Genomic DNA, 24,919 nt, shown 5'->3' with positions numbered 1-24,919 from the left:
TTTTTCTAATGCACTTAGTTGGCAAAAAAAAAAAAAAAGATTTTATTTATTTATTTGTCAGAGAGAAAGAGAGAGAGAGAGTGAGCACTGGCAGAGGGAGGCAGAGGGAGAAGCAGGCTTCCTGCCAAGCAAGGAGCCCAATGTGGGACTCAATCCCAGGACGCTGGGATCATGACCCAAGCGGAAGGCAGCTGCTTAACCAACTGAGCCACCCAGGCGTCCCTTAGATGGTAAAATTTTTTTTTTTAATTTTTATTTATTTATTTGACAGAAATCACAAGTAGGCGGAGAGGCAGGCAGAGAGAGAGAGGAGGAAGCAGGCTCCTCGCTGAGCAAAGAGCCCGATGTGGGGCTCGATCCCAGGACCCTGGGATCATGACCTGAGCCGAAGACAGAGGCTTTAACCCACTGAGCCACCCAGGCGCCCCTAGATGGCAAAATTTAAAGGTAGCAGTACTACGTCCATCCTCAAAAAGGGTTGCTGGGTTTGTTTGTTTGTTTTGTTTTTAAGATTTTATTTATTTGAGAGTGAGAAAGAGAGCATGAGCAGGGGAGGGAAGGCACAGAGGGAGAAGCAGACTCCCTGCTCAGCAGGGAGCCCCAGGTGGGATTAGATCCCAGAGTCCTGGGATCAAGACCAGAGCTGAAGGCACAGGCTTTATCATCAGCCACCCAGGCGCCCTAGGGTTGCTGTTGTTTTCATTTTATTGAACTGTGTAATTCAGAAGTCTGAAAACTATTAGTGCAGTTGTTAAGAGCACAGAGGGTGTTCCAACAGATATACAGTCACCACTTACCTACTTATGAGCTTGAAATAAGAGTGCCGGATTTGAAAAACAAAAACAGATGCCCCATTAAATTTAAATTTCAGATTAAAAAGCTAATAATGTGTGTGTGTGTGTGTGTGTCTGTCTTAGTATGTCCCACATATGATATGGGGCATAATTATACTAAAAAAACCTTATTAGTTATTTCTTTGAAATTCAAATTTAACTAGGTGCTCTATATTTATTTGATAGCTCTAACTCTAGAAGATTACTTAACGTTTTCATTCCTAACATGACTAAGCCCTTACTAAATTTTACTTGCAATTACTGTTTTTGAAGTTCTTTCTGTGCCACAGCACGACAGGCTGTATTATCTTTATCTAGTCATTTAATTTCTGGAAGCCCATACGTATTCACCTGAAAAACAGGAATTACAAGATATTTTTTATAGACTTGATGTAAAAATGAAAGAAAATAAGTTGTGTGAAGTAACTCCCAAGGCGCGTTGTTGTCGTTCTCCGTCCAAGCCGGAGTGGGCCAAGACTACACATCCCACAATCCCAGGCGGCGTCCCCCAGCCATTACCTCATTCCCTGGTAGCATTCTCGCCAATCCAGGCCTCTCCAGGGGTGTGGTAGCGGGGTGTTCTCGCGACTTTTGCCTTACCCTTCTCGCTCCTGTACGATTCCTGTCGCGAGACTTCCTGCTCCTCCACCTCCTCCGCCGCTCCCTTTGCCGCCGCCTAAGCCCGGGACCCGGACCCAGCCTCTCCCCTACCCGAACACCGGCCCCGGCTCCACCGAGGCCCCGGTCCCCCAACCCCGCCTCGCCGCCGCCATGGCGGACCCTAAATACGCCGACCTTCCCGGCATTGTGAGTACAGGGCCAACCCCGGCTCCCCAGGACCGCACCCCCGACCTACTAAGGACCCCCAACAGACACTAACCCTTGACCCCTCCCGCCTGCAGCTCCTCCTCCGCCCCAGGGCTCTAGCTTCTGGCTCCCCGACGGGCCACAGCATCCTCCGGATTCTTACGACCTGACTTAGCCCGGCCGCGGAATGACTTAGCAGGCCTTTTTCCGGCAGTCGCCGTTTCTCCGCCCCAAAATCGTCTCTGGGCGCTTAGCTCTTTAGCCCGAGTGTTTCCACCATCCATGTCAGCACCACCCGTATCTCTCCTATCTCCCCATAAGGCCCCTCCCCCCACCATCCCAACCCCAAACACACATACCAGGCCACTTGGGGATGGCCTTCACCTTGCCAAAGAAGAGGTTACCATGGCAGAACCCTTCTAGTACCAGATAGAGTACCAGAACTCTGCCCCCCCGGGAAACCCGCCTCCGCCCCCCTGTACCCGCCCCCCCCCCTCCCGCCCCACACATGCCGGCCTGTACCCTCCTTTTGTGCTGCCTTGCCTGAATTCTCAAGGGTGGGGGTTGGGTCACAGGACCTTGTACTGAGTCACTCTCAACCTTTGTGCCAGGGTAGCGGTGTATAGGGCCTAATTTGGAAGATAACGCTCTCCTACTTCGAGCATAATGATTGCCAAGAGCCCGCACCCTTTCAGATTCAGGGTCACATCTTTGTCATCACTTACAGTCACCACTTACCATGAGGTCCCAACTGTGCCCTCTGTCATTCTCACCCCTTTAATACATGGGAACTATTATACAGTTCACTGGATAGGTAGAAGAGAAGCGACAGAATCCTGGCCTCACAGCCTGTCTTCTCTGTTAGCTTATTGAAATGGAGTGGGTCAGGAGTATTGGTGGATGCTGGGTAATGAGGTAGGGTGGTCACTGCTTCTGTCTGCAGGCCAGGAACGAGCCAGATGTTTATGAAACCAGCGATCTGCCTGAGGATGATCAAGCCGAGTTTGATGCGGTAAGACTATGTGCTGCTTCAGTACTCTTACAGACCCTGACCTCTCTCCCCCAGGCTGACCCTTTCCCTTTACTGGGGAGCCACAACAATAAGCGGGTATGCCAACCCAGCCTGGGAGGTATGTAGGTTGCAGGCGTACAGCCACCAGTGAACAGTGCTAGGAAGGAGAGCCCTGTCTGTGGAATCACAACTAACAAGACCTGACTTGGGTCTTTTTAAATAAAAGTTGAAATATCTCAAGACAGTCTTGTTTGGAGCCAGTGATTTAGGGAGGCCTCTGGGTGCTAGTCTATAGTAATGAATCCTGAAGCCTGAGCACTTACAAACTCCTTGAGGTTAGGATGTAAGCCTTCAGTTTCATAAAATATTTCACTTGATGCATGTTCATCAGTATCCAGCAGGAGCTAGATTTTGAAGTATAGAGGAATAGTCTTTTTCCTGAATACCCAGTATCCGTTGAGCAAGGAGTGAGAAAGTGATGTGGAGATTTTAGAAAGATAAGGGATCCAGGCAGAGCAAAACAATTTTTTTTTTAAGATTTTATTTATTTATCAGAGAGAGAAAGAGAGCGAGCACAAGCAGGCAGAGAGGCAGGCAGAGGCAGAGAGAGAAGCAGGCTCCCCACTGAGCAAGGAGCCTGATGTGGGACTCGATCTCACGACCCTGGGATCATGACCCGAGCCAAAGGCAGTGGCTTAACCAACTGAGCCACCCAGGCTCAGAGCAAAACGAATTTGAGGAAGAATGTAAATATTTCCTACAGCAAAAGAGAGTGAGTCCCTTAGCACTTTAGGACCTAAGAAGAACTCTAAGGAGGAAATGAGCTGTGGACACATTTTAACCATGAGGGGAACCACTGAGCATGTTGATTGAATGTGTTCATTCTATGTTGGGTTTTGTGCAATGCAGAGGAAGAAATGTCCCTGCCTTTAAGGATGCCCCAGTCTAATGGTGGAGTTAGGATACATACAGTTTAGGAAACATGGAATAAACAAAATGGAGTGAATAGAAATCAGCATGGTAAAAACTTGTATGTAAGTGTCAAGGGGAACAAAGGTCTGTTAGCATTTTTTACAAGATGTGTTATAGGTTCTATTCCAGAGAGAGCTGGGCTAAGGTCACATTGATGAAGCAGGCTCCTTATGTGTGTCTCCAAGTCCTGTGGCTATGTCTGTGGGGCTGGTTAGTCCTGGAGAATGCTGGCTGCTGGCTTCTAATGTATGGCTTGGCGTACTCACTTATTCCTTATTTGATTTCCCCCATGTGGAAATGGTTCCTATTCTGTGGGAACACCTTCCCTGTCTCCTCTCTCAGTGGTGTGTTCCTTGTGGCTTCTGTACTTGCTGGCATGTCAGTCTGTCCCCCAAGCTTCAATATCTGGAGATAATGCAGATGTTGTCATTGCTCGAGGACCTGGGAGTGCACCTGTCAGTCTAAGATGTATGTTACTAGGAAGCTGTCTTTGACCTCACAGAGCATGAGTGTAGAAGCTGAGGACTTCAGTCCTCTGATCCATTTCAGAGACTGTTCAACTCTGGCCTAGGCCTCTGCCCATAAATTGTCACAACTTCATGGTGAGATAATTAACGGCAGGTTGTCTGTTTGTCACTGATTGTGATATGAATGGGCAGTATCACAGCAATCCCCCTCCCAAAAGAAAAAAATAACATGTGTAGTTTTCCTTTTGAAAGTCCTGGGATGTTTCTTAAAGAAGAAGATGACAGGCATGGATGGGAGCGCCTGAATGTGCAGCCCTGATTGGCTGTTTTTCCCTGCGGTGCCTGAGCAGCCTGTTTCAGTAATACCTAGTGGGATGGCTGATAGGGAGGGATTCCAGAAGTGTTCATTTCCTGCAGCATATTGTTCAGGATGATGGTATAGCAGTGCATAGGAGCTGGTTGGTAAATACAAGAAGAGTCGAGTTTCCTCCATCACCTAAGACACAGCTAAATGAATCTTCATCACTAGGTGGGAGGGAGAAGGGTGGGGAGACCTTCAGCTGCTTCAGAAGGAGGGGGGCGCTGAGATATTTACTGATGTCAGCTAATGTCTCTGGCCTCTGGGTGTCCCTGTAGGCCTTAGGAAGGCAGCCTTCGGGAAGTCAGCTGAGTAATGGTCCTGTTCCTGCTCTTAATATTGATGTAAATGTGCAGCTTGAAGAGAAGTGGGTTGTACTTAGTCCAGAAGCCTCATGTCTGTGAGGCCTGAATTCTCACTAGCAGCCTGTGCCCTCCCTTCCCAAGACGTAGCACTGATGACAACATGTAACCAGCATTGTGGCTGAACTGTGAGGTTTTCAGTCACCTTAACTTCTGGCAACAGAATGTTTTGCCTTAGTCTCCAGATTATTTTCAACTTTAATTTGATTCGTTTCTACATAGATAACATATGTGCATAGAACAAAAGTCTCTTCCCACCCCTGCCTGCCACCATCCAGGTCCCTTCCCTGAAGACAAACAATATGATCATTTTCTAAAGGAACCTTTTGGGGGATCTCCAAATTTTTATTTAAAGGAATAATCAGAGTGTTGACCCTCACTGTCTTTTAACCTCCTTCCTCTGATTGCTCCACTGTGGAAAAAACTGAGCTGCTGAAGGAAATAATGTCCCTTAAAGATTGTCATTGCTAGTTTAATTTAATCATAAAAGCATTGCAGTTCCTATAGTGGAGGGGATGGTGGAGGAAAGTAGTATAAAAGGTTTTAGTTTTGCTAAAGATGATCCTGATTTTCCTACTATTCCTTTAAAACAATTTTAGCAGGAAGGAAAATACTCTAAGGTAAATGGGCCAGACAGTAGCACACGCTAGCCCTTTCCTCTTCAATGTAAGAGAATCTCGTCTCTGCATTTCAGACACTCCTAGGTTGATTTGGACGATGGGCTTACTTGGAGACTTTTCTTAAAATGTCTTGTCAGGAAAGCTAATTCCTGACTGGAATTTCCTCCCTGCTGGACCCCCAGTCTACCTTGGGTCTGTGAGGCATTCTGCTTCTGGCTTTTGAACTGCTGGAGCAAGGAGAGTAAATTTAGAAAATCTCACTAGAAACAGGCTATAGTTTCTCCCTTGATGACTTACTGATCTCCAGTGCCATGCGAAAGGGGAAAAAATGACCTAGCCACAGTCTGACAGGGCCCTGGCAGAGGCTGTTCTCCAAAGGGTAGATACTGCTGGACACTCCACCAGCTTGAGATGAGAAACAGTATGTTGTCTTCCTTACAGTTTGAGATACCATAGAGTTTGCTTGATTGTGTTCATTGACTGTTGGCACTCTTGAACTTACCTGAGTTTTTCCTAATGCTTCCCCCATCCTCCCTCCTCACCACCTTGCCTGGACACTAGTTTGCACAAGTAAGACCATTCGATGCTTCTTCTCTGCATGTTTTTTTTTTCATCTGCCATCTCGCATGCAATGCTCTGTCACTGTACTATTGTTGTAGCTAATCGTTTTGAATTCTGTCGAGTCCCTAGCTGGGTCATTAAGGGGCCTATTGGCCTTATGTTTAAAAATCATTAATCAAGGTTTGGAAGTACAAATCTGATTCATGAGTCATTGTCTCTTTCCCTTGTGAGGTCTGCAGAATAAAACTGTCCAATGGAGGATGGAATAGAAACATGGAGGCTAGGAATGCTTTTGCATATGAGGCATTTAGGGGCTGGAGTTAGAAGGGTTGGCTTTCTCCTCCTCAGAATGAAATGAATTAAGAGAAAAGAAGTAACTGTTAGCCATTCTAGACAAGGGTAGAGAACAAGGGGGACAGTCACAGTCCTCACTTCTTAGCTGTGTGTAGACTATCCCTGGGAAATAGTCATTTTAATGTTCCCTGTGTTAAGCCTTTAGATAAAAGTAAATGGGATGGGAAAGGAGTGTTACATGTAATTTTAAGGTTAGTAACTTGGATTATTCGTGCTTTCACGAGTCTTTTTGTTTCTGTACCCCTCCTTTAGGAATGGGTGGATGGTCAGCATTATGTTGATCCATCCTGGACAGTTTTCTTCTACAGCATTCTCCAACTTCCTTGTCAGCATGGTTCTGAAGTCCCCCTGGCTGCAGTGTTGGCAAGGAGCCTTAACAGGCTCAGAGAGCAGCAGTGGCCTCTTTCCCTGTCTGATCTAGACCTCAGGTCTTGCCCTCTGAGGCACAGCCATTTAGCCAAACAGCCCTGGGGAGTCAGGGGGTCCATTAGTGAGAGGGACTGGGAGTCATGTACCAGGTAAACTGGTACCTGGGATCAGGGCACTTGGAATTTTTCAGTCAAGGTGGCTGGGTGGACTGTTTCTGTGATGACTGTTAATACTCCAGGTTATAGGAATTATGCCTAAAAGCTCATCATCCCACAGTGCCCCCAAAGGACAGACCTGGAGGTGGTATATACAGTTTACAGACTAATATGCCACTTTTCCTTTTCTTTGGTTTTCTATCCTCCCCCACTCTGCTTGTTCCTCATGATTTGAATTTGAACTTATAGCTCATTGTCTCTCTCTCCTTGAGTTTCTCCCAGGCTGGTTTTAGCTTGGTGGGGCAAATAAGAGAAAGGTAGTGTGTGTGTGCCTCCCCTTGTGTGTTCGCCTGTGTGCACCTGTGAGTGCTTACACTCCCTCTGTGCAGAGACCTCCCAGTGTAGACCCACAGGGTCTGGATCTGCCTTGACCCTGATCTGAAGTAGGAGTCTTGGCTTAACTGGGCCCTAGCATCAGACAGGGGATGGAGAGGTGGAGGCTCAGGCGTTTCTAGGTGAAATCTCTGAGGCAGGAAGCACTTGTCTTTGTCCCACCTCGCACTGTCATATATACATAACCATCTTTAAGCTTCCACGATTCTGCGTGCCCATCAGTAGAGCTCCTGGAGAGGCAGGGCGTAACACTAGATTTCCCTCCTGGTCGTTCTGTACTCGTCTTGCCTAAAAGCAAGAGCCTTGTCTGTGTATCTGGACTAAAAGAAGGCCTCTTTGGAGTACTCTCACCTTTCCCCCTTTTCCATGCTCTAACCTCTGTGAATCTTGTGAGCAGAAGGTGGAAGAAACATATTCTGCACATGGGCTGGGACCTATGAATCTTGGTATCCTCTGGGTTCTTTGTGCTCACACGTCATAGCAGAATTGCTCTGGTTCCCCTGGGGCTGTGAGGGTAGTTACCAACTAATCAAGGTGGATGCAAACACACTGGACTGTCCGAGGGGCCGGGACGTGCCCTGCCTCTCCTCTGGCAGTGGAGAGCGAGAACGGGTGCTTCATGTTTCCTGACACTCACCATCTCCTGACATATTTTGTTCTGCTTAACCTTAAGTCCTGTCACGCTACCCTTACGGGCACCCTTATTGCAACCAGTTCCACCATCCAGACATCTCATTCTTTAAGACTAGAGAAGTCAAGAGACAGTGAGACTTGAACCATGAAGTCTCCCCTTGAGAAGGACTAAGAAGCCCCTCAGTCAGCTTCGTGTCCTTAGAGTCACCACAGCCTCTGCTTCACATTCTGCCTTGTCTGCCCCCACCCCCACTTTCCTGTTCCTGCCACTAGCTTGCACCATCTCACTAGTTCTCAGATAATCTTACATTGCTTCTAATGGCAGAGTTTCATGACATTCTCACCACCAGAGAGGAAAGGGTCCCAAGGTCTTCTTTCTCTTGGGGTATGTAGTGGCTCCAGCTGAAACTTCTGGGCCCCCAAATTTTGCTAGGCTCCCCTGGGCCCTATGGTGCAGTGTGTTTGAAGCTATCATATAGTGCATGTGACAATTTGCTAATAACAATTTTGTCTTTTTTTTCCCCTCCCTCACCCCCATTTCCCCACTCCCTTTCCTTTTAACTCTTTTGATTTTCTCACCTCTGGGGAAAACCACCAGGAGCTGGTAAGAAGCCTGACCTTTCATCTGCTTTTTAATGGGGTGTGCTGTGATGGGCAGTTGTTTCTCTGTCCTTTTGTCTCTGCTAAATCTTTAATCCCTCTATCCAGCCCCATCTCCCGGCGACAGCCTTTTCCCATCTTATGAATCACTGTAGTGACACTGCCCCCAGCCCATGCCCCCAGATCTCTGAGGCACTGGTGGAATGGGTGCCACTGGAGGACAGAAGGGTGCTGGCCATCTGAGTCTCTGGGACCACATCCTTGGAGAGGCTCTAAGGAGATGCCAGTGTCGGGCAGCTCTCCTGACCCAGACCATGATCCAAAGTGGAAAGAGTGAGATGAAAGTGCTATTAATTCGTGCCACTGTCCAGGACCTCTGAGGCCCACACTTTGTACGTTGACCCTTTTCTACTCAACCAACCCCTTACCTACTTAGGAAAGTAGCTTCTCATCAGCAAAGTGCCTGGCCCATAATGAGGGTATTAATAGATGGCAGCCATGATTAATTTCCTTCCTTGGTCTATAGACTATGCTTCCCATTTGTCTTTTTAAGAGGATTTTTTTAAATGCATTTCTACCTCATTGGCCTTGCCTGGGGCAGTCACAGGGAGGAGTGTGAACTTAAGAGAAGGTGGTCCTCTGTCCTCTCTCCTCATTGGGAGTCCTCAGACACTTTGCAGAGGCCGGAGACCGCACAGTTATTTGGCCCGTGGGTGCTCTGGCCATACATTTCAGAGAAGATTAAAGACAGAATAATTTGGGGCTCAGTTGTTTCTTTACCCTTGCACATAGGATGTTGAGCCCTTTTGTTTTCCCTTAATCTTTAGCTGCTCAGCACTTCCCTGAAGAAGAGGTAAAGGTCAAAGTTGATGTTTTCTCCTTACTCCCTCCCTTCCCTATTTTTAAAGCTGCCACTCACACTGATTCCTTCTCTAATAGCAGATCAGAGATGAAGGATGGAGCTTCTGTCTGCTGCTCTTCATGATGCCTCTCCATTATCATTCCCTGCTCCCACCCTCAATACCCACACACAGGCAGAGACTCTCTGACCAGTCCTGGCTGCATGTTAGAATCAGCTGGGTAGCTTTTCAGCCAGCCTACTCTCCTGACCCTACCCCAGAACAATAATGAAATCAAAATCTACAGAGAACCCAGGCCTTTTTTCCACTTTTTTTAAAAATTTTAATTTATTTTTAATTTACATTTTGTAAGTGGTGCAAATACATGGGCAGGATTGAGAACTGTTGTTCTAGTTAAAGGCAAGAAGACTCACTTTGCCAGCTGCCTTCTATAGAAGGTGGAGCTGTCGTCCCCCAATAGCACAAGATCCTCGGGCCTCCCTCCCCCTCTTTCACGAGGACAGTGAGAGCTGCCGGACTGCTGACAAGGGAAGGAGATGTGTAAAGTGCCTGGTCTTGGTGTAGTTACTGGAATCTGAACAGCCAGTCAGTATCTAGTAAGGAGGGAACCACTCTGCTAGGGTAAACTCTATTACACTCTTCCCCATGCTCCCTGCTAAGGAGAGAGCTTCAGTGCTTGATACAAGAGCAGAGGGCGCAGGGAGAAGAGGCGGGTGCTGTGGCTTCTCTTCGAGAGGCTTCTCTCTGAGAAGCTGCTGGGCTACTTCCATGTCAGGATATAGGCGTGGCCCTCACCCGGGCGTCCTTTTGGCAAGCAGGTAGTGCTTATGCTTATTGTTTCTAAGACATCCCTTAAAAAATATATAGTAATCTTTTGCCTCTTCTCTCTGCATCCTGAACTCCCCAGCCTAATGGCAGCCTTGGCACTGGACTGCTGGTCATGTCCTCTCCCAGCCTTACTTTTGTATCTCAGAGCTGGTATCTTCCCTTCAGCAGCATATTCACCGTCAGAGTTAGCAGCTGGAATGTCTGCCACTCTTCCTCTTTCCTCCCAGCAAGGATGGGAGGTTAGCTTGAAATGTCCATCCTCAGCAACAGGGAGATTTACTTTTGGGAGGGGGGGTTCAAAGAGGTCAGGCTAGTTTCTTGGCCTGAGTGCATGGTGTGTGCTAGGTAACTGGGAGGGCCCCAGTGGGTGGGGTGGGGGGTGAGGGGGAGGCTTATGTACAGAGTGGGTGGGGAGGTTATGCTACCTCTGTTCCTTGAATCAGGGTGTTAATATTTATACAACTGAGACTCCCAATTTACCAGGAAGCTTCCGTTCCCTAGGTTGAGCCTGGGTCAGCAACTTGGAGTGGAGCCGCCCTTCTCTTCTCTTGGGAATGTGGGGCCCAATCTCCTCTAGTGGTTTGGGGGTTTTGTGGGGTCAGGGAAGTCTAGGGTGAGAATGAATCTGCCCCTGGCCTGAACTCCCTGTTCCTGCAGGAGGAGCTGACGAGCACAAGTGTGGAGCACATCATTGTCAATCCCAATGCCGCCTATGACAAGTTCAAAGACAAGAGAGTGGGGACAAAGGGACTTGGTGAGACTGGGCTGGAAACTGGATGGGGGGAGGTCTGTCCTTGGGCCATAGTGGCATGCTTTGGGGGAGAAGGTCTTCATGGAGATCTTTCATGGTAGCCCCGACAGTCACCTGAGACCGTGACTGCCCTGGGCCTAGATCAGGCCCTCAATTCCATCTTCTTTTCTTGGCAGATTTCTCAGATCGTATTGGAAAAACCAAGAGAACAGGATATGAATCTGGAGAATATGAGCTGGTTTGTTGTGTGTGTGTTGATGGTGATGGTGCCGTGATCCTGGTTAGGAGGGACATCAAGGGACACAGTCAGGCTTCTGGGTTTTTCTCTCTTTGGGGTTCCCGAGAAACCCAACAGGACACAGTTGAGGATGCTTAGTCCCCCTGCTGTTTGCTCTGGAGAGTCTCCAGGCCTCCAGTTTTTCTGTACCAGGTTGTTCTGTACCAGGCATTCTGAGTTGGATGGGATATCCTTACAACCTAAGCTCAGGGTTTGGATAAATTCTTGAGGAGGCTCCCTGTACCAAGGGATTTAACTTCACTATATGTGCTTGCTGTCTAGCTTGGAGAGGGCCTGGGAGTGAAGGAGACACCGCAACAAAAGTACCAGCGACTATTGCACGAGGTCCAGGAGCTGACAACTGAAGTTGAGAAAATCAAGGTACTTGTAAACTCCCTTCTCTTCTTTGTGCCCTGACTTACATAGCAGAGTAGGACCTCACAGCAGGAGGAAAAAGGTTCCCAAGGCTCCTTGGTAAGGAAGCTGGGGTTCCTAGGTTTAGGGGTATAAATAGATCTATATTCAGTACCATAGGTGGGTAAGAACCATCCAGTAACTTCCAGCCACAGCCATTCTTAAGGGCCTTGATCCTTTTTTCTGTTGTTGTTGTTGTTTTTAAGATTGTATTTATTTGAGAGAGAGAGAGAGAGAGCAAGTGCGCGCATGAGCAGAGGAAGGGGCGAAGGGAGAAGCAGACTCCCCACTGAGCAGGGAGCCAGGCTCTGAGGTCAGTCCCAGGACTCTGGGATCATGGCCTGAGCCGAAGGCAGACACTTAACTGACTGAGCCATCTAGGCACCCCCTTTCTCTGGTCTTGATTACCCTGGCCACCCCTCATTGTCTGCTTCTTCTCATACCAGGCAACGGTGAAGGAGTCCGCCACTGAAGAGAAGCTGACCCCCGTGGTGTTGGCTAAACAGCTGGCTGCCCTGAAGCAGCAGCTAGTTGCTTCCCACCTGGAGAAGCTGCTGGGACCAGATGCAGCCATCAACCTTACTGACCCTGATGGAGCTCTGGCTAAGTGGGTGTCCTGCTTTGTTGGGAAATCATTGCTGCCTGGGGCATAGGGACACTCAGCCAGGTAGTGGCCAGGATACTAAGGGGAGAGGTATCCTAGCTGTTCCTTAATGCTGAGCGCAAGGCAGAAATGAGAGAGGGCTGGGCTTGCCCACATCCTTCAAGTTCTAGTCTTATTACTTGGTCTTCTGTCCCAGGCGCCTGCTTCTGCAGCTGGAGGCAACCAAAAACAGCAAAGGAACCGGTTCAGGGGGAAAGACCACCAGTGGGACTCTTGTAGATAGTAGCCTTGTCACATATGAACTACATTCTCGGCCTGAACAGGACAAGTTCTCTCAAGCTGCCAAAGTAAGTAGGTATGGTTGGTTGGGGGGCTGGGGTAGCATGGCCCTGAAGACTTTCCTACCTCCCTCCAGGAGATCAGATATCAGGGTGCTGGGAATGCTTCCGATTCCTCTTGATGTTTCGTTCTCCATGTTTCCCTCACTCATCTACTTTCAAGATTTTAAGAATGTGATCAGGTTGTGTTCCAGAGAAAGTGGTCCCTTGGCAGAGTGGAGAGGAGGAGGGAGGGGAATGGCAAGCGGACAAACAGAGAAGAGTGGGATGTTGGTGCCTGCTGCAGCGGCAGGCAGGCGGGTGGCGAGTTTCACTCCCTTCCTCGTCCTAGGTTGCAGAACTTGAGAAGCGCCTGACAGAGCTGGAAGCAACTGTACGCTGTGATCAGGATGCTCAGGTTAGGTGCTCTCCTTTACTGAGTCTGACCTTGCATCCTGCGCCCTCTTCCCTGACACTCAGAGCATTCCACAGAACCCCGGGGAGAGTGGGAAGGTCTTCATTTATCAGATCAGCCAGTGGGTTGCCGGCTAGACCCGGGAAGGATGGGAGATGGTAGTAATTGTGAGGAGACACAAGAACCACTGATTTCTTTCCTCCTCTTCCCCGCCAGAATCCCCTTTCAGCAGGTGTTCAGGGAGCCTGTCTCATGGTGAGTATACAAGGAACCAGAGTGTTGGATTACAGAGGAGGTAGTGAGGTTGGGTTTGTGGGTCCATAGCTGTATATTAATCACCTCCAGTGGAATACAGTGGCGTATTCCTAGTGGCGTCTTCCTAGTCTGATCCTTTCCCCTCTATGAATTTTGTCCCAACCTCCACCCCCAGGAGACTGTAGAACTGCTGCAAGCAAAGGTGAATGCCCTGGACCTTGCAGTTTTGGACCAAGTGGAGGCTCGGCTACAGGTATTAAATGGAGGGCAAACTGGATTACAGGTAGCTTGGGACTTCAGAAACCCTGGGTGCCCTATCGACCTTGAAGTCTGTGTTTTCAGAGTGTCCTGGGAAAGGTGAATGAGATTGCCAAGCATAAAGCTTCTGTAGAAGATGCAGATACACAAAGCAAGGTCAGGAAGAGCCCTTCCCCCCAGTTCTGTATCCTTTCCTGTTCCCTCTTGTTTTCTGAGTCCTTCTGGTGGTCTTACCTGAGCTTGAGAGGTGCTGTCTTCGTAAGCTCTTACCAGCTGAGACAGTGAGGGGCCTGCCCTCACCCACCCAGGTGGTCGTTGTGTACCTCACTTGGCCATCCCCTTAGGGCCCTGTCCTGTCCCCACCAGGTGCACCAGCTATACGACACCGTACAGCGCTGGAGCCCCATCGCCTCCACCCTTCCAGAGCTGGTGCAGAGACTTGTCACCATCAAGCAACTGCATGAGCAAGGTGGGAGGCCTCCTGCTGGGGGGGAGGGGAGAGGAATTGGACAGCGGGCAGCTTTTGTTTCCTCCCGTCTTGTTGTGGATTCTGATGTCATCCATACCTTCTCTACCTTCTTTTGTAGCCATGCAGTTCGGTCAGCTCCTGACCCACTTGGATACCACACAGCAAATGATTGCTAGCTCCCTCAAGGACAACACCACCCTCCTGACCCAGGTGTGTGCCCCTTTATTGGTCTGTTGCTTCTGTTCTCTAGCAGCCTGGGTTCTGCCTTGGCTCAGGTTGTAACGGGACGTGGCAGGGGCTTGGTTTGAGTCTCTACTGTTTGTCAGTGGTTGTGGGACCTTTGACAACTTACTTAACCTGTGAACCTCCATCTTACCATCTGGAAAACTGTACCTACCTCAGGGTTGTATGGATTAGGTGAAATACTGTGAGTGAATTGTTAGAGTTCCAGTGAACCTGTTTTTCCTACAGCACCTACCCAGTCCCTCTACAGTCTCAGCTTAGCTTTCCCCTCCCTGGGTCCTCAGCCAGATGTGCTTGTATCCAGAGCACAGCACACTGGGAGGAGTATGGACTCTGAAATGAACAGCAGGCTCCAATCTTGTTTTGCCGCTTCCTCTTCTCTGACACTGGGCAGTGAACTTCACCTTCATTCTTAGCAGTGCCCAGCACATGGTCCTCAGTTTCTCTTGGAGGCACTGTTTTCAGTGCTGAGGGCAGAATTACAGCGGAGAGACCCAACACCACAGGACCATCAAGATGAATGAAGAAATATATAAAGTATAATGTGTTCTGCCTCTAGAGCTGTTTTCTAAAGTTTTGAGCCAGTAAAACTCTCATTCCAGTAAAATCATACCTGTTCCTCATTATATAAAACAGACCAAAACAGCTACTATCACATGCCCACTCGGGCCCGTAAGCTATGCTTCCATTTCTTGTCTTCTCCAAAAGCATTTCTTCAAGTGCTCACCCAGGCAGGCACCTGGGCCTGATAGAGTAAAACATCTCTGTGACTTTCTAGGTGCAGAAAACCATGCGTGAGAACCTGTCCACCGTTGAGGGGAATTTTGCCAACATTGACGAACGGATGAAGAAGCTGGGAAAGTGAGCACCTTTAGGAGATGGAGAATGGGGGTAATCCCTACCCCCTTGAACTCTGTTAACAGCTTACATAGGGTTTCCCCTTAATTATAACTCTTGCATCCCCATACCATTTGACACTGGGGGCAAAGGGGTTCTTCTTGCATGTGGGGTTTACACCCCTCCTCCGAGGAATACAGAGTGGTAGCTGGGGGACATTAGATAGTGGTCTCCGCTCAGGCCCCGGGGATGTGGGCCTTGCCACATGCCAGCTCCTGTCCAGTACTGCTTTGCTTGGGGCGGGGCAGGATTGGGTCCTGTCCTCCAGCACAGCTCCCCTGGCTGGTTGCAGTTCTGTACAACTGTTTCTGACCATTAAATGCTGTTGTACTCTGTGTGGCCCCTGCTGTTGTTTCCTGGGGAAGAGGCAGCACTGAGACAGACCTCCACAGCCTAATAGGCAGCCTCAGCCCCTCTCTGCTACGAGAGGATTTAAACTGTAACCTGCTCTTACTAAAGAACTAAGGAAAAAATGAGTACAGAGTCAGAGCCAGAGTTTCAAAATATTCTCATCTGTTAAATTAAGAGTGTCTCCCATAGAAAAGCAGTGGAGGCCCCACAGGGCAAGTACAAAACAGAATTAAAACTCCCAAGGGTCTTGTCTTTACAAAAGAAAAGGCAGGAGGCAGCCCCTGGACAGCGGGTCGTGCTGGCCGCTCCGGTTGGACCACGTTGCATAATCCTCGGTCGCATCATCACAACGTCTCTGAGCATTCCGATGGGGGAGAAGGGGCAGTGTAGTGTGTGTGGGAGGAGAGGCCCAGTGGGCTCTCTGTGCCCCCTTACCCCCTTTTAGATCCCAGAGGAAAGTAGAGGGAAGCTGGCTACACCTTGAAATGAGGCTATGTGTTTCAAACCTGGGGACAGGGGTAAGAGGGGGATCTGTGCTTTGAGCAACCTGAGCCAGAGGCAGAGGGGTGTTGGAGGGGTGAGGGGGGAATGCATGATGCTTATTGCTTTGTACCTTTCACTGGGAAGGAGGGCAGCAGCCAACAGTAGCTCACAGGTTTGTAAACTGAGCCTGCTGGCTTTAAGAAGGGAGGCAATGAAGTCGAATTAAATATAAAAGAGTCATTTGTGCAAAAATAACTTAAACAAATAAAAGACCTGGGGAAGGGGGTGTTCCCCTTAGCCTGGTGGGGAGAGGGCCATATACCACCCCCCCAGGCCTTTTCAGTGACATGGCTTTGGGGGGGAGGGGGTGAGCTTCCCTACCCCCTGCAATGGCTCAGGATGGGATTGTAGGGGAAGGGCTTGCATTTGTGCTCTGAGTGGGGAGTAGTGCCCCCACCCACTGTCCACAGGTGCAGGTGGCTGGCAGGGGCTCCCAAGGCTCAGCACTCAGCTCTCCCCAATCAGGGTCAGATCCAGCTCCAGGTATGGCTGCTAAGGGGCCAGTTTCCTCCTCTTGTTTTTGGCAGGACGGCCAGGGCGGGCCCGGGGAGGCAGAGGGACAGCCGCCTATACAAGAGGGGAAGTTGAAAGAAGTGATCAAACAGCTAGGTATCAGGAAGTCTTTTATTTTCTCCCCACTCCCTCTACTCCTCTTCTCCTGCCTCATCCCTTACAACGCCCCCCGCCAACCCTGACACACACTTACGCGGGTTGTAGGGCTGGGGTCCAAGGTAACGTCCTGGCGGGAGCTACTGCTGTTCCGGGTAGGGCTGCAGTAAGGGCACGGGTGATCAGGAACGCTTCCCAAGCACCACGTGAAGCTCAGAGTTTGGGTGGGAAACCTTCTACTTTTGGATAATAAAGGCATAATATCCCCATCCATATTTAAGTTTGTGCCTTTCTGAAAGTCAAGCCACTCGAGACATTTCTATAAACCATCAAATAGCAAAAGGCCGGGATTGGGGTAGGCCCAACACTCACTTGTATTTTCTCCTCCGGCCACGACGAGACTTTCTGACTACCCCTGGGGGCACCTGGGAAAACACAGACTGTATGTGTAGGAAAAATTAGGAAAAGGAACCGTGTTCCCAGCCTTTCCTCAGAACCCTTCAGCCCAAACCTCCATCACCCCACACTCACCTTAAGGTCCTCAGAATGGGGTCCAGGAGGGGATGGATCCTTGGGCTCAACACCCCCTTCAGCCAGCTCCCCATTATGCTGCCAGTGGTGGGTCCTTCTTGGGGACCGTTCCATTTGTCCATTGAAGCTACCACGTGCCCCCCATTTGAGGGCCAGTCGGCCAGGCTCTCGCCGGCTACCGGGCTTTCGGCCCCGGCCTGGCCTGGCCTCACCATTAATGCCCCTAAGACCCCCTCCTCCCCTCCGGCCCCGTTTCCCTGACCCCCTCCCAGTGAGCAGCTCAGGGACTGGGGGGTCAGGAGAACTGTGGGGTGGGGCTAAGGCACTGAGGGGAGGCCGGGCAGGCTCTGGTTCCAGGGCTGAGGTGGGGCTCTGAGGGGGCAGACAAGGGGCTTCTGGCTGCTCTGGAGGAATCTGCAGGCAAAAAATAAAATTTTAGTCCCAAATATGGTTCCTTGGCTACTGTATCTCAAAACATCCACTTCCAATTTGGGAAAAAATTCTGTCCGCAACACCCCACCCCCCACCCCCAACACATACCCTCACCTGGAGACTCTGTAGCAGGCAGGCTAGGGGACTAGAAGCCTCTGAGAGGGGTGGAGGAGCTCCCCCCCCAGGGAGGAGCTGCAGCCCCAACTGGCCAGAGAGAAGAGGGCCAGGAGGCTGCAACAGGCTGGGGAGGGCTCCAGGGCTGCTGGTCAGCGAAGACAGATCACCTATGGAGAAGCTGTAAGGTCAGGCATCTCCCTCTGCAACCCAACCCGGCTAGGCTGAACAGACCCTATTTACCTCTTAGGTTTAACCCCAGGATCAAAAACTCCTCCCCAAGACACCCAGCTTCTCCTCTACTTCCTTTTTTTCTCTTTCACACCACTTTTCCTTCAGACTCACCCAGCAGGCTGGCACTCAGCAGAGGGCTAAGGAGTTGGGGGGGTCTCCCTGAGTTGGAGGGGGCCTTGCCCAGAGAGGAGGCCCCCGGGTCAGTAGTTGCCGTGGTGACACTGGAGGTAGGTGGTCCAGGTTGGGGGGCACTCAGGACACAGGGCTAAGAACAAAGACCAATTATGACACTATGTGAAGTAGTTCATAAACATACACTACTTTCACATATACAATCTCACTGAAGCCTCACGTGAAGTAGGCCACGCTTATTAAATACAGACCCAGTTCCTGCAGCCATCCTACCCCCAGCCAAGAACTAAGCCCTCCCCAAAGGCCCTGAGGAAGAGCTCAGGCATGAAACGGAAAGCCTTTGATTCCCAGCTCCCATCCCTGATTCTACCTCTTGTTCTGTCCCACCCACTCACCCCCTATCCTCACCTGGGGGGGTGTCCCCGAGGGGGGATCCAGGCTGGCAGCCAGCAGCGCAGAATTTAAAGCTATGAGGGTGGGGGGGGCTGAAAGTGGGGGGAACAGTAGGGGGGGCAGGTCTCCCAAACCTGAAAATGTCTCCCCACTTGGACCCCCAGCTCCCTCTGCAGATCCCTCCCCATCCCCAGCTGTGGGGCCCAGGGCCAACAGGGGCAGGAAAGAGGCAAGGAGGTTGCTAGGAGGTGCAGAAGGGGGTGGAAGAAGGTCTGAAGGGGCTGGTGGAAGCAGTGAAGCCACCAAAAGCGAAGGCCCTTCAGGCTCGCCTGGGGCTAGGGGAGGGCCAGGTCCCCCTGGTGGGGGTAGCAGAGGCTCAGGGGGAGGTTGTCCCCCTCCCCCAGCCAGCACACCAAATAAACTGTGGCTGAGCAATGGAGAAGGTGGAGGCTGCCCCAGACTCAGAGGGAGAGGCAAGGCCCCTAGCATCCCAGGAAAGCCGGCTCCACTCAGCGCCAGGCCCTGCTCAGGACTAGGGAAAGGGAGAGCCTCCCCACCAGCTAGGGAAGGCAGAGGGCAGGCTGGGCCCGCCCCCATCCCAAGCCCTTCAGATGGGCTTTGAAGCACAGGGCTGGGGACCAGGGGGGCTTTGGAGGCAGCTGGTGGGGCAGGGGCACCTGCAAAGGAAAAGAGAAATTCAGCTCAAGGGAGGACCTTTCTCCCAGCATCCAAAGAACCCAACCTTCCTGCCTCCAACCCAGAAAACCACCAAAGAGCTCTCTAAACTCCCCTAAGTGCTTTGGCTGCCTTTTTCCACCGGGAGAGGAGGAAGAGCTCTACCACACTCACGTACCTGGCACACTGCTGAGGCTGCCACTGGTGGTCCCAGGCAGGGAGGGTGGGATAGGGTGCCTGGGCTGGGGAGGGCTCCCTGAGGAGAGGGTTGGGGGAGGAGGAAGGTGTGCATCTGACCCCAAAAGGTTAAAGCTTCCATCAGAATGGGAAGGGCCAGGGGTGGGGAGTCCCAGCAGAGACAGCACAGAAGGGAGAATCGGTTGGGATGGCTCAGGGAGAGGAAATGGTTGGGGGACAGGAGCAGGGGCCCGAGGACGGCTCCTTCTAGGGGCTTGAGGGCCTCCCCCTTCTAGCAATCGCAGTACAGTTGGGGGTCTGCGGGGACGACGCTGAGAGGGACGGGGTGATGAGGAGTGGGAAGCGGAGGGTGTCTGGGCACGGGGCCTTCGGCCCTGTAAAGTGCTGGGAGGGGGGAGCGGGGGATGCTGTGCCTTGGCCGCTGCAGAAAGTAGGCTGCTAGCAAGGAAGGGAGGTGCCCCGGGCCCCTCCACCGTGGGGGCCCCTCCTAGGGGTCCCAAGACCAGGGGCAGGTGCATAGTGGCTGAAGACACTGGTGGCTGAGTGGCAGGACCAGGGGGGCCAGGGGGACCAGGGAGATTATTGCTTGGGGGCAGAGGAGGGGGTGTTAAGGCATCACTACAGTGGAAGAGAGAAGGGTCCGAAGGTGGTGAGGAGGAGGCATGGGGGGCTGGAGAAGAGCCCAGGTCAGGGGGCACCAGGCTGGAGCGGAGGGCAGCTCCCCAGTTGTAGGAGGGAGCATTGAGGCTGATAGCAGGTTGAGGAGGTGGGGCTGGAGAGGGAGCATTGCCCCTTGGGAGGAAACAGGGGCTGCTGCCTCCAGAGGGGATTGGGTCAGGAAGCCTTGGTGGTGGGAAAAGCCCCCCAGGGCCTGCTAGAGGGGGGAAGGCCTGTGAAACTGAGGGTGGTTCTGGGGGAAGGGAGCCAGGACCCCCATTAAGTGGAGTTGGAGGAGGGACTCGACAGGGAGGGAGGGCAGAGGGGGGCCCTGGGGACACAGTGTGGAACATCTGGGGGCTCGCTCCCTCTCCTGCAATAAATGAGAAATGAAGGGTCAGCCTGTGGCTTCCCTTCCAACAACTTTCTTTTGTCTTCTCCATCCCATATCCCATAAACTCCCAACCTCCCTGTGCCTTCCTCTCAAGCAACTCCCCACTCCACCCTTCTCCTTGCTCCCTCTCATAGAGCTCCTCCCACCATCCCTCTTCCAGGCCCTTAAGTCTTCCTCAGTTATCCATAAAGTGAAGAAGCCTCACCAGGAGAAGAGTGTGAGCAGGTGGTCTCCATGCTGCGGTACAGAGTTGCCATGGCAACGGCTTTCCGCCGGTGGTTGCACAGCTTGGTCATGTCCTCCTCTGATGCGGGCCCCACCCCGGCCCCACCCGGGGTCACCGGGGCCAAAGGGTCAAAGTTGAAAACCTGTAAGGTGGGAGTCATGGGCAGGGCCCCTGAGAGAGTGGAAACTGGCAGAAGAGGTACCACGGTCGGTGACTTGTATTAAGTCTCTTGGCTTATCCCTGTATTCTCTGACACCCCTCACCACTCTGACCTTGGGGACATTGAGTGGACACTCCAGACCGCACTTGCAGGTCCCATCGCTGAGGAGGTAGCTCCGGGTTTGCTCCAAGGAAGAAAGCTCTGTGCCACTTGGGCTGGGAGAGCACAGGGTCAGAAAAGATGGAGTTAGTTGACACTGAATCAGAAAACCATGCCTAAAGGACAGTTCCTTATTCAAAGACCTTCCTAAGAAGGACACAGGATAAAGAATGTGGAAAGAGAAAGAGGGAGAACATAGTTAAAGGGCCAGACATACACAGAGCAGAAAGGATGACGAAGGAAGAACAGAGGAGAGCAATAGGGTATCAGAGAGCTGGGCGCTGAGAGGAGAAGCGGGAGAGAAAATGCAGGCACTGAAGGGCCTGGGGATAGAGCTCTGGAACTCTGAGGAGCCATACCTGATATAGCGCACAGCACCCTCTCGAACACAGCGCTGCCAGCCGATGGGGACAGATGTGGCCACAGGGCCCCCAGCTCTGTCTGCTCCACTGCTCTCATTGCCCCCATTCATTGTGTGTAATCAGCTCCCACGTGCCTGATAACACAGACATCCATGTGGGCATTAGGAGGATTAAACTGCACTGGGTACCTGAGGGAGTACTCCAGGAAGGCAAAGATTGTGGGGGGACCCAAAAGAACTCAGGGGCATGGAAAAACCCTTGGAGAGCTGGGAGAGAAATGAAGAATTCGCTACCATCCCACTGTGGCTACCTGAACATCTCTGCAAACATTGTGGGGTCCAGTCTAAAGCCGGGGCCTCCGGCTTAGCCCACACCTGCAACACAGGAAAGAGAAGAGACTGTCAGAAACCTGCCCAACGCAGAAGAGAACCAAAGCCCAGGACACTCTCAAGGGTAAGATCCTTAACCCTCTGAGGTAAGTGCACGCACACACAGATCTCAGGGATCTGCTGGCTGAGTCCACAACCATCCTTTCCATATACAGGCCCTAGGAAGCAGAGGATCAAAGCCTCAACTCCCAGGGACCAGGGAATCAGAGCCCAATCCCTAGACATAAAGGGCAAGGCCCCTTTGTCCCATCAGAGCCAGAAGACTTCACCCTGGAGTATGGGCAAATTCCCATAACGCCAAGACACTAGGAAGTTTCCTGGAGTCTGGGCCCCTGCTGTTCCCTACCCCCAGGAAGATCATATAAAAAGTACAGATTGCCCCACAGGTCACCAGGCAATTGCCCAACTGCCCTCTGGGGTGGTACCAACGGAACCCCCCATGCCTGCTCCATTAGACAATCACTGATCTAGTTCATTTGGATTTTCTTAAGAAAGGTTGGAATTATAGCTGTCTTCTCCCAGAGTCGAGAAGCTCCTGATTTCTCCCTAAGCCTCAGCAGGGGGATTCAGCACCTCCTACCCCACTGGCTTCAGACTGGCTCCCAAAGGGACTCTCCTCTGATATGTGGGGACGCCCCCCCCCAACCCTGCAAGTATCCTCTCCAACCTCACCATCGCTCCTACCCTACACAGGCGGCTTCTAAACTTTCCCTCTCATAACAAGGCGCCCTGTCACCCAGCCTGCTTCCCTCAGCTTGGGGAGGAGGGGAAGGCGCACGAAGTAGGAAGGAACTTGGGGAGAGGGCGGGCGGAGGGTGGGCGAAGCACTGTGGGGAGGGAGGTGAAGAAGGCAAAAGTCAAGCATTGAGAGGGAGAAACGGCGGGGGCAGGTGAGGGCGGGGGAGTGGGGATGAGGCCAGGGAAAGGGGCCGAGAGGACGCGGAGGGGGCAGAGGGTAGCGACTGGAGGGGAGGGGAGGGGGAGGGGCGGGGTGGGGGGGCCGGGCCCTGCACTCACCGCGGCCCATGGTTCGGCCGGCCCCGCCCTGCGCAGTCGCGGCCCAGAGGGTGAGTGGGAGGGAGTGGGAGGAGGGTCGGTGGAGCCCGAGCCTCCGGTACGGCCCCGGCCGGTCCTAGCAGGAAGCGCCGCCGCCGCCGCCGCGGATCACCGAGCGGCCTCCCGCGCATGCGCCATGGGGGCCAGGGGCAGCCCTGGGGATTCCGTTCCCAGAAGGCACCGCGCAGGCTGCTGCCGCCGCCGTCGTCGCCGCCGCCACCACCGCCGCAGCCGCCGCCGCCGCCGCCGCTGCCCGGACGGGAGAGGGGCGGGGCCGGGCCCCCGCCCAGCGGACAACGACGAGCCAACAGGAGGGGCCGCAGTGCGCATGCGGGAGCGCGCCTACCCCTCCCCCACAACCCCCCATTAATCCCCAAGAGAACAAACACCCCACGCGGCCCCCCCCCCTCCGCGGAAGGATCTGAGCCTCTTCCCAGGCCACTGGTGGCCAATCCTAGCGCTCCCCGGGGAGGGGCCCCTTCCAAAGCCACAGTCTGTTGGGGGAGCCAGGAATGTCAGGTCCGGGAGGGGCCGGCCCCAAAAGATGAAAGTCGCGACTTGCCCTGCCCCGCCCCAAAGGCTTCCCGGCTAGTGTGCTGGGACTTGACCCGCCTCCCCAGGTCAACATGTCACAACACGACCTCAGCCTGTCAAGTCACATGACCTTTGCCTGTCACTGACAACCTGGTCATGTCTTCGGGCCAGGAGAGACCATCTGGTCCAACACACCCCCCACCCCCATTTACAAAAGGGGAAATGGAGGTCTGGAGCAACGGAGCAGGCCTAGCCAAGGACCTGTCACTGTCACACCACCACCTAAACCTGCCTTCCAGCCACAACCGACCTTGTGACAGATACTATTTAATTCTGGCTGCCCCCACGAGGGTATGACAGTATATGTAACTGGCCACCACATGGCATCTTTTTTCTACCTAATGGCTCAAGAAAAATACTTTGCATTTTTTTAATACTTTGCATTTTAAGTGGTGCTTTTCACTTTTGTTGAAGCACCCTCCAAGTTCATACTTCTCCCATTTTACCTTCACAACTCATTACTTTTATTTACAAACAAGAACCGCTGAGGCAGAGAGAAATTAGGTGGCTGGCCTAGGCAAGTGGGGGGGCAGGTGAGGCTAGATTCTGGGCTCCTGACAAACCAGTCCAAGGCAGTTGTGCGCGCAAGTGCACCCAATGTCCCAAGCAACAGGGGACAACAGGCAGCCCAAGCACCTAGGAGGCAGGAGGCTTGAGCACTGGCTCCTCACGGCAGGGAGTCACAGGACTTGCGCGTCTGGTCCGGTGAAAAGGGAGGGTCTTGATCTTTTGGTGAAGAGCACCAGAGCACCGTGGGGTGGAGGGGATGACGCGTGGGGAAACAGTGCGAATCGCATCCACTGGGCAAGGGACATGAATTCTGGCATGCTGAGGGCGCATTAGAAACTTCACCAAGATAGAAGTTAAGGGTGCTTTTCTGCGAGGAGCTGAAAATGACTATCAAAAGTATTCAAGTTCCTCGGTCCCTCTGGGGGATTTAAGGGGCTAAAAGACCTCGAGATTCTCAAGAAGAATACTCGAGAAGACGTTAGGCAGTCCTGTGGCTGGATGCAAACTTTCAAAGGAGGCTGGTTTAAAAGACCTTGTGCCTATTAAATGGGAGGGAACCAAGCAAAATGGGAGTTCCTTATGGAGAAGGTGCAACAGGGGCTAATGCCAGGTGGGCGTAATAAGAACTCCTGAGCAAGACAAGCTGCCCTGAGGCTTCTTAGGCAGCAAAGGGGCAGCCACGGTTGATAGCCGTTGAGGCCGTTGGGAGCCGGGCGCTGGCGCCCCGCCCTCTCCTCTCCCCTACACCACCACCACCCCCCGCGCCTCCCACCACCCTTGTAGTCCCCTGCGCGTGCGCGCGGAGACACCGGTTGCCAAACATTGCATCATCCCCGCCCCCCTTTCCTCCCCTCCCCCTCCTGCTCTCCCCTCCGCGCGCGCGCATGACTCACTCACCTCCTCCGCGAAGCCTCGTGACCCAAAGCCACTTCCGGGTCCAACACAGCGTCTACCACCAAGCGGGAGGGAGCGTTGGGGGCGGTGCCGCGCGGGCTTCTGAGTGGCGGATGTAAGGGGTGAGGCGGGGCCAGCGCCGGCGTGCCGCGTTCTGACTGGTAAGCTTCTGGACCCACCCCTGAGAGGAGGGCAAGACCTTCTTAAAAGATCAGTGTTCGG

General features: G+C 52.3%; 2 protein-coding genes across 20 annotated transcripts; one reads left to right on the top strand and one right to left on the bottom strand.

Moving 5' to 3' along the window:
• Nucleotides 1-1,424: 1,424 nt before the first annotated feature.
• On the top strand, nucleotides 1,425-15,419 carry DCTN2 (dynactin subunit 2). Its single transcript, XM_082741976.1, has 14 exons — nucleotides 1,425-1,640; nucleotides 2,584-2,652; nucleotides 10,842-10,938; nucleotides 11,112-11,173; nucleotides 11,495-11,593; nucleotides 12,073-12,233; nucleotides 12,427-12,577; nucleotides 12,900-12,965; nucleotides 13,179-13,217; nucleotides 13,393-13,470; nucleotides 13,560-13,631; nucleotides 13,842-13,944; nucleotides 14,063-14,154; nucleotides 14,966-15,419. The coding sequence occupies exons 1-14, from the start codon at nucleotides 1,605-1,607 to the stop codon at nucleotides 15,050-15,052; spliced, it is 1,212 nt and encodes a 403-aa protein (XP_082598102.1). The 5' UTR covers nucleotides 1,425-1,604; the 3' UTR covers nucleotides 15,053-15,419.
• A 156-nt stretch (nucleotides 15,420-15,575) lies between these two features.
• Nucleotides 15,576-24,746, bottom strand: MBD6 (methyl-CpG binding domain protein 6). 19 transcript variants are annotated; one of them, XR_014314393.1, is made up of 15 exons: nucleotides 24,701-24,746; nucleotides 21,565-21,628; nucleotides 21,252-21,388; nucleotides 20,846-20,948; nucleotides 20,553-20,715; nucleotides 19,277-20,326; nucleotides 18,439-19,100; nucleotides 18,010-18,163; nucleotides 17,659-17,834; nucleotides 17,119-17,532; nucleotides 16,960-17,012; nucleotides 16,685-16,748; nucleotides 16,376-16,545; nucleotides 16,049-16,112; nucleotides 15,576-15,790 (listed from the first exon to the last, which is right to left on the bottom strand). XR_014314393.1 is itself a non-coding variant. In XM_082741930.1 (13 exons), exons 3-13 carry the CDS (start codon nucleotides 21,362-21,364, stop codon nucleotides 16,471-16,473), a joined length of 3,042 nt encoding a protein of 1,013 aa, XP_082598056.1. In that variant the 5' UTR covers nucleotides 21,365-21,388; nucleotides 21,565-21,628; nucleotides 24,701-24,746; the 3' UTR covers nucleotides 15,576-16,470. The 19 variants fall into 19 exon arrangements, 7 of the variants coding, with proteins under 7 accessions (XP_082598056.1, XP_082598055.1, XP_082598058.1 ...); XR_014314394.1 differs by having other exon boundaries at nucleotides 17,665-17,834; nucleotides 24,701-24,745; XR_014314395.1 differs by lacking the exon at nucleotides 24,701-24,746 and adding an exon at nucleotides 22,661-22,964 and having other exon boundaries at nucleotides 16,960-17,027.
• Nucleotides 24,747-24,919: the final 173 nt, after the last annotated feature.

Source organism: Mustela nivalis (assembly GCF_964662115.1).
Source record: "Mustela nivalis genome assembly, chromosome: 7".
NCBI classification, from domain to species: domain Eukaryota; kingdom Metazoa; phylum Chordata; class Mammalia; order Carnivora; family Mustelidae; genus Mustela; species Mustela nivalis.
This window is presented reverse-complemented; position numbering and strand designations above follow the sequence as displayed.

Excerpts from the sequence above, each read along its gene's own strand:
- DCTN2 (XM_082741976.1), top strand. The coding sequence starts at position 1,605 with ATGGCGGACCCTAAATACGCCGACCTTCCCGGCATT. Across the intron at positions 2,653-10,841 it reads ATCAAGCCGAGTTTGATGCG|GAGGAGCTGACGAGCACAAG; the intron begins GTAAGACTATGT and ends CTGTTCCTGCAG. Across the intron at positions 10,939-11,111 it reads AGTGGGGACAAAGGGACTTG|ATTTCTCAGATCGTATTGGA; the intron begins GTGAGACTGGGC and ends TTTTCTTGGCAG.
- MBD6 (XM_082741930.1), bottom strand. The coding sequence starts at position 21,364 with ATGAATGGGGGCAATGAGAGCAGTGGAGCAGACAGAGCTGGGGGCCCT. Across the intron at positions 17,835-18,009 it reads GCTGAGTGCCAGCCTGCTGG|GTGATCTGTCTTCGCTGACC; the intron begins GTGAGTCTGAAG and ends GCTTCTCCATAG. Across the intron at positions 16,546-16,684 it reads ACCCCAGCCCTACAACCCGC|GCGGCTGTCCCTCTGCCTCC; the intron begins GTAAGTGTGTGT and ends CCTCTTGTATAG.